The sequence below is a fragment of the Rhodamnia argentea genome, chromosome 10 (genome assembly GCF_020921035.1).
Source record: "Rhodamnia argentea isolate NSW1041297 chromosome 10, ASM2092103v1, whole genome shotgun sequence".
Classification (NCBI taxonomy): Eukaryota; Viridiplantae; Streptophyta; class Magnoliopsida; order Myrtales; family Myrtaceae; genus Rhodamnia; species Rhodamnia argentea.
The window spans coordinates 3,303,681-3,315,643 of NC_063159.1; the positions used below are offsets into that span (position 1 = coordinate 3,303,681).

The following is an 11,963-nucleotide window of genomic DNA, read 5'->3' on the forward strand; positions in this document are numbered from 1 at the left end:
CTTCATTTCCTTGATGTTGGCCAGGCGGTTCGAGAGGACGCCGAGCGTGAGGACTGCGACGGCGTCGGCCAATAGGTACGCCATCCAGACTACAAATTGGATCATGCTCCTGTGGGTGGATTTCCTCTTGCTGCCCAAGCTAGCAAGGGTCAACTGAAGGAACAGGCTGAGGAGGATGAGCAACCGGAGCTCCCACTCCTTCCACATTTCACGAATGGCTGGGGTGAGAAGCAAATGCCCCATGGTTGAACTTGAAATGTTGGCACCGAAAGGCGCAATTTTTTATGGAGAGGACAGAGCAAGGCAAAAAGGCATTAGCCTTGAATTTACCTCAGCATCATCCTCAGAACTCCCGCCATTTTATAAGCATTCAGGATAGGAATCAAGTTCAGATGCACCTATTTACCTTGCATGATATTACAAGGAACCAAAAACCAATGAACCATCCAAAACATTCGCGACGCAGTACTCACGGCATCGCTTTTGGATGCACAATTGTCAAGCAATTCTCTGCATTTGCCCGAGGGGAAAGTAAGGTAGCGAAATTTGGTTCCAACATCCGTACTAGCATTGCTTTAATCGAAAGGATCGGAATATGGGTCGGGTGTTAAAGTTTGGTATCTCAATCATTGCTCAAAATTAGCATCATGTGAACTTCACTCTAATCATTGTGATTTTCACAATTTGACTCTATTTGTTTTAAGGAAAATGAATAATTTGAAAAGAATTTTTTTTAAAAAAATAATCACTTGTATCACTTAAAATAATTAGTCAATAAAAAAAATTTCACTGTTGACAAAAATTTATATCTAAATATTTTCATGTATGATGAGAATATTTTCGTCCATCCATTTTTGTAAGAGAGATTTTTAGGAAGCAAACACAGCCTCTGTCTAGTGATTTCCACATTTTTTCTGGCACACGCTTCACCAACCTAAATTAATTGATGTGGAATTAAAGAATCACCTATTTGGCATGCTATATAAGCGGGTGATAAATTCTTGCTCCAAGTGGAAGCGATCCCGATGCGTCGAGTTGATTGCTTTAATTCCGAGCTACTCCTTTCATTGGTGAAACTTCCAGGAAAACGTTGTCTCTAACATGAAACTATGAAGTTCGTAGCTGTTTATATGTATAAGATTTCGGTCCAACTTTGTGCAGCCTGAAATTCTCTCTATAACAACTCGTCTGACATTAGACAAAATCATGATTATTTATGGCCAATCAATCTTATCTCGGCTATCTCCTCCCAACAAATAGGAGATCCACACTTGCGGCCATACGGCTCTTCAAATAGAGTCATGCGGATACTTCGTTGGAAACCATTGTTATGTCGGAACTTAACTAGATGCAAGTGAACCTCCTCCCACTTACCCTAAAAAACAATTAGACTGGCTCTTAGCATGTCCTACGAGGCCTGGTTGATTGAATTGGAATGCTGATTGGATTTGCATGTTCTTCTTTTCAATAGAACGCTCATTGAATTTGCACTCTGATTGAAATCCACACCCCGTTTTCAAATGTTAAATGTTTATCATCATGAGATTTAGGGCCCAACCCAAACACGACCGAGGCATATTATTGAAACACATCCATATGCATACCAACATATTTAATCCTCTTTAAGCTCTTTACAAGAACATGGTAATTGGATAGATTTTTGAAACAAATTTTAAAAATAATCAACTACATAAAACGTGTTAGTAAGTAAAATAAAAAAACATAAAAGCCTAAACCATGTGTTGTGACGAAACATACGGCGAAATTACCAAAAAAAGTGACAAATATATTGTACTTGTGTCAATTCGGTTTTAAACTTTTCAATTTTTTCAATTTAATCCTAAATCTTTTGACAATTTGTCAATATAATCATTATAAACAATTTTGATTGGAAACTATCGACATAGACGCTAGCTGTCCTACATAACATGACCAGCACTAACGTTGACATTTTTTTTTTTATAATTTAATAAAACACTAACTTGCTCATAATTTTTAATTCGTTTCTTTTATTTTTTTCCATTTTCTTTCTTTCTTTTCCTTTTTTTTTCCTTCTAAGTCCGATGACTGCCACTAGTCATAGGCATGGGTCGGACGACCCTCGCCCGGGATCTTCGAGGGATGGCCGACTTCATAGAGAAAAAAATGAAAAGAAAGTAAACGAAAAAGAAAAAGATTATAAAATTATAAAAATTCAGAAAAGATGAAAATTCTTATAAATTATAAAAAATTTCCTAACATCTCTAACTCCACCGTCATGTTGGGCACGTTATAAACTACTAGAAGATTGGTGAAAATGTTCTCAATTTTTCCATATGAGTTCGAAATAGGTTAGTTCTCAAACCTTTTAAGACCTATTAAGTTATTAGATAACCCATTTATGACCAAGTTAAAATATGTTTGTCAAACTCAACCCACGCCATTATATATGGGTTAAAATATGGATTATATACGCGTTTTTGCCAACAATTGCGCAATGGTGAGAAAGTTCAGGGGGGTTTTGAGTAAATCTCTCCATCCAATTTGAGTACAATCGTGGGCCTCTCTAAAGTGGATGGGGCCATTGAACCCAACTACGTAAATGGGCCAAAGAAGGAGCCCAACGGGCTAAAATGCGAAATCCAACTTATGTTATGAACTTTCAACGGAATATCATCTTTTTGGAGGACGACGATGCAAAAACCCAATCAGCCGTCGCGTGAAAGCGTCTTGACTTTCTCTCTCTTTAGACTTCTACTTCTAAAGAAGCTCCAAGTCCCCCCGATGCATGGCTTCCTCGTCTTCTTCCTGCGGCCTCGGCCCCTCTCTCAGGTGCCTCTCCTCCGATCCGCCGCGTCTCCGCCCCTCGCGCCGCTCTCGCCTCCCTCTTGACCCCAAGCCCTCGCCCTCTTCTTCCCTCCGCAGCCCGCTCAAGGTGAAATCTTATCTGTGTGTGTGTGTGGATCGCTCGTTCATCGACGGGGTACAATCGGGGGTTCTTTTGTTGTGTCTCGCAGATCTCCTGCACCGTCACTCGGCGGCGGATGAATTTCACTGTGAACTCGCACATGGCGACGGAGCCCAAGCCCGCTTTTTCTGAGGACCAAATGCTCGTCAGTTCGCTGCTTTCTCTTGCTCTTTAGATTGTATGAGATGTTGTGATTCGAACGTTTTTGCTCCGCGTGCTGTTTTGGCTGCTGAGCCGAATTGTGGCGTGAGTAGATTACTAGGATAGTATCTAGCCAGGATGAGCATCTCAATGTATCTTTGTTTTGTTGTTTGTGTATTTATTTATTTTTATTAATTTATTTACATATCTTTTTTCTCTTGGCCAAGTTGGCAACTTTCGTTTGGAACTAAGTTGTTGCTTCATGAAGTTTCGTCAGTGACATCAATTTTTGTCTTTTCTATTATCTGTATGCTGTGTGCTCCATTGTGAAGATGAAATTGCAGTTTAATTGCTGTGAATTAGAAAATGCACGTCAAGTGGCCTCACATTTTTGTTTAATATGCTCTTCGGGTCACTCTTACCTATGACATGATGGGGATATTTGCTTCGTTTTGTTGGTGAAATTTGTTTGTTGGGTTTCTTCAGGTATTTGTTCCTCCACATCCCTTAATCAAGCACTGGGTTTCAGTTCTGAGGAATGAACAGACCCCCTGTCCTATTTTCAGTAAGTTTTCCGGTCATTGTTTTAGCCCCTCCTTTTTTGCTATAACTCACAAGGCAACTTTCAATTTTGATGTGGATCAAGATATCTCCTTGAACTGAAATTTGTCTTTCCTTTCTTTATAACTAGAAAAAAAAAAAAATGCTTTCCTTGCTATACAAGACGAAATTCGGGGACTATACATGCTTTTCTGCCATGTTTTTAGCTTCTTGTATCTTATGAAAAAGAAAGGAATTGTGGAGTCCCTCCATTTTCCAATCTTTAGTCACGACCTGCGTATCACTGTTAAGATGCTTGACTTGCATGCAGAATCAGATTGCAAAATTTTGTCATCAAGGTCATCATTGTTTCATTTAATGTAGTAGGTTCAGGATATGGCTATTGTGATGTTTTCCTTTGTGATATTATCCCCTCCCTACATTGAAGTACATCTTCTATCTCTTCGTATTACGGTTTGGGCAACAGAAATAGATGGGGACCAATAAATCTACCTATTTCTTTTTTTTTCTGGCGTTCTGACAATTGTTTCTGCAGCATTGAATAATCTATGTCAATGTTGATTCCTCTGTATCTGCTTTATCTTCATGCTCTTTGGTATGTTCTCTTTTGCTGATCCGTGCTCGCCTGCTGTGTTGTTTATTCTTCTCCATTTGGCATAGATCAGTGCATAAAAGCATAAAGGTGGATTTATGGTAGTCTATATTCGAGATATAATCCCGATGTACTAATTTTGCATGTCCTTTTCAATTACTTGTAGAAAATGCAATGGCTGAGCTGGGGAGGCTCCTCATGTATGAAGCTTCAAGAGACTGGTTGGTTAGTCAGTCATTTGTACCTTTGTAGAAACTGTTTATATTGTTGTTTTCCCTCAACTTGTGGAGTTTGTTTTGTGCTGCACAAACTTTACCTTCCTTATAAGGTTTTCTAGTAATATGTTCCATATTTTTCTTATAAGACATAGCTAAAGGTGCTACTTTTTTAAAAGAAACTTGAAGCCAAAATTTCTTCTGAAACCACATTTTCTTTGATGTTCCTTTGGGATGTTCACATTTGCACTTGTGATGGTGAGGGAAGAGCCAGGTTTAAGTTTAGTTTCTCCTGTGAGCTATGAAGTATGACCCAAGTCAATCTTCTATTTTCTCATCTTCCATTCTGTACCGAGAAATCCTGTAAAATTTGGTTCTCTCTCTCTCTCTCTCTCTCACACACACACACACACACACTTGTGGGCACCCATGTGCACATACATATAAACCAATTTCATGGGGCACATGTGCCACACCACATGCGCGCACACATATAAACCAATTTCCTGGGGCACATGTGCCATACCGCTTGCTTCTTACTCATTGTAGGCAAGGTGAGGGAGTGACTATTTTTTAAGTGTTTACTGAAATTAAAAGATGGACCAACTGAAGAATGGATGACTAAGCAGTCGATGTGAGCTTGGCACTTAAATTGGTATTGGCATTTGTTCCCTTTATCTGACTGTTAAACATATGTTATTGTCTATATTGCCTCTATGCCTGAGTGGACCAACTCTTCCATTTTTCCGAGGACTGCTGCTTCATGATAATCATCCTCTTCTTCATATGTATTCAGTTTATTTGATTGCAAGTATCCCAATTTCCTGTCTAGCTAGGTTTTTTTCTTTTCTTTTTTTTCCGGGCAAAATGCTTGGATTTCTTTAGATGAAGTATTGTCTTTTTATTCTTTATGAGGGAACCATTGAGTACTCATTACCATGTGTGCCTTTTTTTTTTTTTTTTTGGGTGCCACTAGCCTACAATCGCTGGGGAGATTCAATCGCCAATGGGTATTGCCTCCGTTGAATTCATTGATCCGAGAGAACCTGTGGTGGTAAGTTTCCATGTTGGTAACTTTCCTATAGAACATTGACATGTTTATTTGTCTCTTGAGAAAATAAATACACTTGGTTTTCTTGTAAGAGGGGTAGATTTTGAGTTGGTTGGTGAATGCTATAACCGCTCTTGGGTACCCCACGTTGCCCATACATTCTTCACCTAGATTTGCCAATTTGATGAAAATACCACAGGACAGGACTTTGTTTTCTTCATTCCATGACCATGTGCAACAGCAACTGACGTTGGTATTTATTCTCTTTTGCAGGTTATTCCAATCTTAAGGGCTGGTCTTGCTCTTGTTGAAAATGCATCATCAATCTTGCCAGCTACAAAAACATATCATCTAGGTTCGCATGCATCCCTATTTGCATTTTAAAGGCTTTAAGAGGAGAGGTTTTAGGTGCACCAGATGGAGAGCTGGCAATGCATTCTCAGCCCTTTTTGATGGCCACACACAAGACCTGCATGATCTAAGGGCGAGGGATGCATTGGGTGCACTCCACCTGGTGTTTTCTTCCTCCATATAGTGACATTTGGATGCATTGATTAACAATTCTCCAATCCAAAAGACAAGCCAATTCTTGGTAATTTAGTGACTCAACTATCTTTGGGAGTGGTAGTGTCCTCCTACCTGTTGTTTATTTTAACTCTCATTCCCTTTTCATTTGTCTTCACATTTTGAGTTGATTATCTGTCTGTTTCCCATGAAATGGGTTCAGTGTCAATGATTTGCAATGGGGATCATGACTTTAAATTTATGTATATGAAGGAATCAGCAGAGATGAGGAAACACTTCAGCCAACTGTATATTTGAACAAGTAAGAATCCACTCAATGATATTTGCTCTATGTCTGATCGTTTAAGTTATGAGGGAAAGGAGGGGAAAGCAAGAGGAAGTCGAGGGTATAATCGCACTATATTTGCAGTATTTTTGGACATGTATTGCTGAGCCTGATACAGAGGGAAATGAGCTTATTTAGTGTAGTAAAGTATTTTTGTCATAGTCACGTTTAGGAATGAAGTGGAGGGTACATGTGCATGAGATGTTTATGTCCGTTCATTTCTTTCCAACTCTATGAGTAAATGAAAAATGGGGCCAAAGGTTAACACTTCTTCCCATTCTATTCTTTGAAGCCTCGTTTTATCTAAGCTAAACGAAAGAAAAGTTTTCCTTGGGAAGCATTTCCTTCTGCGACTTTCCATTTCCCTAAGAACATACAGGGTTGCAGTTTTTCTATATCTCCTCCTTGAGGGTACTTGGACTTGTAATCATATCCTTGTGCAAATCAATTGAAAAACCTGTAATTCACAGGTTTTAGTTGACAATCTCTCTCTCTCTCTCTCTCTCTCTCTCTCTCTCTCTCAAGTTAGTATACGAATGCGCTTATCAGTTGGTTCAATTCTCTTCAATGTCATTCTGATTGTTCCCTACATTTTGTACTGTGCCCACAGGTTGCCTGATAAATTACCTGATGGTGCTCGAGTATTTGTGATAGATCCGATGCTGGCAACAGGTATCCTATCCTACGCGTTCAAAGTGTCTTTCTTGTTCAGTAGTCCCGGTGATGTTTTGGTCACTCAATGATATAATTGGCATATCAAAGTGAGAAATTCACATGCATCTCTGTAAAACCTGGTGTTGATGGAGATTTTACTGTAGCAATATTTGTGTTTGGTCTGATGCGACTTATGCTATCTTTTGCAGGGGGCACAATAGTGGCAGCGCTTAATCTCTTGAAGGAACGTGGGATCAACAGCAAGCAAATCAAAGTGGTAAGTATATGTAGTCCCGGTTCTTGGGTTAGATTCTCTGAGCCATTAGTCATATTTGCAAATTGTGCATTTATGGACTGGTCATAGAAGCAGATGTGTCAAAGCATATCAGATGATGCTGTTCATTGTTAGCTTTAGTTGGTGATGTCTAAAAAACAGATTTTTATCGGCTTTCTCTTTAGAACAGGTTTTTTTTATTCTTGCTAATTGAAGCATAATGTTTCTCCATCTAAGTGTAAGATCACAGATTTACTCTGTGGATGCGCTGTAGGAGTTCTTTTGTTGATCTTTTAAGAAGAGTAAAATGTGCTTGATAGATAGTTGTAGTTTCCGTGTGTTTCATATCCAGCACCATAGAGAATTAGTGATTGAGATGTAGTTGTTAGTCGACTGTGCGGAGACAGCTGACACGTTTTATGTGCTTGGACATGGATGATTGTTAGCAAGAGCAGGAAAATGTGAATAACTAGTTTCCATGCAGATTTTGTGTTTCTAAAGGTGGTACAGAATCAGTTAGGTGATTTCAGCTGTTTTGTGTCATTCATTTAATAAAAGGATTGATTTATTTCTGTCCGAGCTCTTTGTTATCTTCATGATATGGAGTCAATATAACGTGACTTGGAAGCATGAAGAGCTCAAAACTGCATTTTTCAGTCGGATAGTGATACATCTATGGATCTTTCAACTTTACATATTTTGGTAAAATTTTGGCTTGTGATTAGAGATGACTTCATCGTCTTCTGAACAATGTCAATTAGAAAACTAATTAGGAGATTATGTACTTGCAGATCTCAGCCGTTGCTGCTCCTCCAGCTCTCCAAAAGCTCAGTGAAAACTTCCCCGGGTAAAAGATGTCACTTTTCTGCTATCCGCAGCAGAAGTCTGTCTGTTGTACAGGCTTTTGTAAAACACAAGATTGACCAATCATGTCTGGCTTTTACAGGCTTCATGTCTACACTGGAATCATTGATCCAACAGTAAATGACAAGGGGTAAGAATCAGCTCCCTTTGTGACTTTTCACAATTTGGTAAGATAGTCTGATACAACAATATTTTATCATATTTCAGGTTCATAATTCCTGGACTTGGAGATGCAGGCGATCGGAGCTTTGGTACTTAGATTCACATCTACTCATTGGTTTAGGTTCCATTGAGTTATTCCTACGAAGTTTTGACATGGTGTGCAATTAGATCATTGATTGAGAAATTTTGCTTGTTGGATCAATCATTTACTTGTACAAGAGGTGCCTGAACTATGAGGCAGATTATTGATTTCGGCAACAAAACAGTTGAAGTGTATATACCGTATGAATCAAATATGTATCAATTTGATGCGGGAAAGGTTATCATTTTGAATCTTGAATAATCATTTATAAACACAATACACTCGTTCGTGGATCAAAGTGATATTAGTTGACTGCTGACTGAAAATCTCATTTACTTACGGTTATTGGTTAGGATAGGGTGTTCTCCTGTGCCAATCATGAGGTTTGGAATGTCACCTGACAGCAGCTATAGTAGCACTAGTTTTTACCAACCAAGTGGTTTGGTTGAATGATCCAAGACTTGGTTAGCAAACTAAATGTCACAGGTTTGATTCCCCGATCTATCTTTGGTTTAGATGTATCTCCACTCTTAGGCTTCCCCGCTCGCATTTGATGTGGCAGCGGTGATGAGCTCGCTTAATGGGCAGTTGATGCATTGTTAGCGCTTTGAGTCGAACATTCTAGCAGTGGGTAAGGTAGATCTCAATTCTGTCCAAGCACTTTGGCAAGCAGAAGACGTAGCACTAATATTTTTTATTTTTATTTTCACACATCTAACTCCACCTCTGGCCTCACTTTCACTAGCTTTTTGCATCCGCCTTTCCGAAGCTTTGGGTATTGCCTTGGTGGCTACGGATGATTAGTGTGGTGTTTCTTTTCACTGGATCAAATACTGGTCTCTAATGTTCCGAATCTATGGGATTTTAAGCACAAGATAGCGTTTGTAACCTATAACTGCTCAAGTGTTATTCTACCAATTTCTATTAGTCTTTTGTATCATTGGTAGATCCCACATCAGCAAATAAGATACAATAGAGTTATTTCTGTAGCATATCCACAAAATCAAGTCTTCCATGGGATGAGGTTATTATGTAAGATAGTTAAGGGTCAAGACCGAAATGAAACGATATTTTTTTAAAAGTTGTTAACTTGACAGTTTGATAGTACCGTAAGTTATTTCTGACTACACGATCTTTCAATCAATGAGTGCCTTGTGCAAAACATGCGGTGATAATGTGTGAGTCTATGGTTGAGTTTATATAGCATTTTCCTATCTTTTTTTATAGGAATAACACAAAATGGAACTAAGAGATTTAGACAAATTATGTAAGAGTCACTTTAAAGCAAATTCGCTCATCGACGATCGCTATCTGCATGTTTGATTGCTTTTCTATACTTTACAATTGTAAATGCGCACCGTGCTTTAATCATAAGCGAATCATGGTTGTGCTTGATCCTCCCATTGAAAGTGTTCACTATGTTTGAGGATTTCAGACCAGTCTGATTTACTTTCTTTCATTTGTGTCTGCACGTGCTTTCAACTTGGTGCGCTGCTATTCAAGGACCGGCCGTTTCACCCGCCCATGGATAGGAACACGGGAGCCCCTGAAGTTTTTCAATTTGTGCAATTTTGTCCTCGGACTTCTTTATTTGTTGGAGGTCTTGAAGTAAGTTTACGGTAACCTGCAAGAGACGTATCTCGATCTCTTGTTAAAGATGATGTTTATATGAACCGGGAGATTAAGGGCATGATCGAATGCTAATGATGCCGCTCTTATCAAGAATTCTTAAGTTCAAGCAAGACTTTGGTCGGCAGTTTGCTGGAATTCGCACCTTGATGAGCCTTGAAAACAGTACTTCGGAACAGCGGGACTCAACATCTACAATCCGGCGGTTACGTTGCCTCACCAATATAGCTCGGCTGCCATTTCTCTTGAAGCTGGAAATCCGCCTAGTCTGGGTCAAATACAAGTCCACTTCTGTTCCGCTCGGCTACTGGTTTTACTAGATGTGAAGAGGTTGACACATTGGATGAAAACCCTCGAATTTCAACCATATCTTCACCTATTTTACGAAGTTTCCTAGTTTTCAAAGACGCTAGAAATGGTTTGCTTAATCTTAATGTCTAGTCCTTGTAAGAGCAAAACATGATTAGTTCTTCTTCTTTAACGTGTTCATCTCATGTTCTTTACCCTTCTTTGCTCGTGGATATTTTGATTAGGAGTGAGCGGTTTCGGGTTCCTTACGGGTTCCACTTAGAACCTGGAACCTACCCGTCGGAACAGGTTCCTCATTTTTTGGAACCTGGAACCTACCCATCATACCTTGGAACCCGGAACCTACTCTGTCATAGGTTCTAGGGTCGGTTCCAGGGTACCCGAGAACCTATCAATTTTTTTATTTTATTTTCTTTTTTCATTTGTAGTTAACCAAAATAAGAGTGAACGGGACAACATCTAAGAAAAAATAGAGATGAGTGATTTTAGGTTCCGTACATATTACATTTAGAACCCGAAACCAATTCGTTAGAACACGTTCATCATTTTTTGGAACCCGAAACCTAAAAGTTTGTTTGGCTCCGGATTATATACTCAGTATCGGACGCAATAGAACATTGCAGGATTGTGCAAAAACACATACCAAGAAAAATATAAAAATTTATTTCGGGATCTAGGGTCCGGGTTCCGGGTTCCGGGTCCAGGTTCTAGGTAGTGGAACCTGGAACCTACCCATTTGAACAGATTCCTTAATTTTTGGAACCCGTAACCTACCCTACATACTTTGGAACCTGAAACCGGACCGGATCCTACGGGTTCCGGTTTCGGGTTCTCGGTTCTACCCTAGAACCATGCTCACCCCTAATTTTGATCGCATGCAATCTTTTCAGGACCCGACATCACAAGCATGGTACTTGTTCATTAATAAGGTCCAAGATCCGGTCGGTTACTGGCCGAAGGAGATCATGGGGGCGGCGGACACCATGAGATGGGGTGGATATGTATTCACTCTGCCAAACGATGTGTCTACACCTCCCATGGGAAGTGGCCATTTCGAAAACGGCATGTACCAAAGGGCATGTTACGTGTCGCTGATCACCGTCGCTAACAGCACCTAAGATGTGCTTTTCCCCGACACCGCGTGCATCGAACAACAAGAGTCATGCCGTCATCATTTAGAAGGCGATAGCTAACTGAAATCGGATGAATATGAAACTTCGGGTACACGTGATTGGTTCAATTTGCCACCCCATCCATCCCCGGAATGAATTTGAGATTTTTCCAAGAAACATGATCGGTTGGAATTACAAAACCGCAAATGTGGAAGAGGAAGTAGAGAATGAACGTTCCTATTTAAAATAAAGAAAGGAAAGCCGAAAGGGATGGTATTAGACACCGGCGTAACCGCCACCGCAGCTGCAGCTGATGCTTCCGCCGCTGGCATCGATTGGGCGGCGAGGTTTGGTGCCGAGACACCAACACGTGAGGCCAATCAGCAGCATGAATCCCCATGCAAAAGCTAGAGCTTGCAACCATTCCCTCATCTCCTTCCTTGCTCTTCTTTAAGTGAATTGATGTTGGTCTCAAGCGAAACTGTTTCTAGCTTACAGCTTTATATGAGTCTCTTCTTGG

At 39.9% G+C, this 11,963-nt stretch overlaps 1 protein-coding gene across 2 annotated transcripts; it reads left to right on the plus strand.

Annotated features, from left to right (window-relative positions):
- The first annotated feature begins 2,683 nt into the window (after positions 1–2,683).
- Positions 2,684–8,644, plus strand: LOC115741983 (uracil phosphoribosyltransferase). Of its 2 annotated transcripts, XM_030676048.2 has the most exons (12): positions 2,690–2,914; positions 2,997–3,092; positions 3,575–3,653; positions 4,408–4,466; positions 5,433–5,510; positions 5,781–5,862; positions 6,285–6,333; positions 6,968–7,029; positions 7,221–7,288; positions 8,077–8,132; positions 8,232–8,279; positions 8,357–8,644. In XM_030676048.2, exons 1-12 carry the CDS (start codon positions 2,768–2,770, stop codon positions 8,406–8,408), a joined length of 876 nt encoding a protein of 291 aa, XP_030531908.1. In that variant the 5' UTR covers positions 2,690–2,767; the 3' UTR covers positions 8,409–8,644. The 2 variants fall into 2 exon arrangements, with proteins under 2 accessions (XP_030531907.1, XP_030531908.1); XM_030676047.1 differs by lacking the exons at positions 8,077–8,132; positions 8,232–8,279; positions 8,357–8,644 and adding an exon at positions 7,806–8,006 and having other exon boundaries at positions 2,684–2,914; positions 7,221–7,285.
- Positions 8,645–11,963: the final 3,319 nt, after the last annotated feature.

Bases quoted from the DNA above. Each gene is read 5' to 3' on its own strand.
- LOC115741983 (XM_030676047.1), top strand. From the start codon at position 2,768: ATGGCTTCCTCGTCTTCTTCCTGCGGCCTCGGCCCCTCTCTCAGGTGC. The intron at 5,863-6,284 runs GTTCGCATGCAT...ATGTATATGAAG, and splicing joins TACAAAAACATATCATCTAG to GAATCAGCAGAGATGAGGAA. The intron at 6,334-6,967 runs GTAAGAATCCAC...CTGTGCCCACAG, and splicing joins CCAACTGTATATTTGAACAA to GTTGCCTGATAAATTACCTG.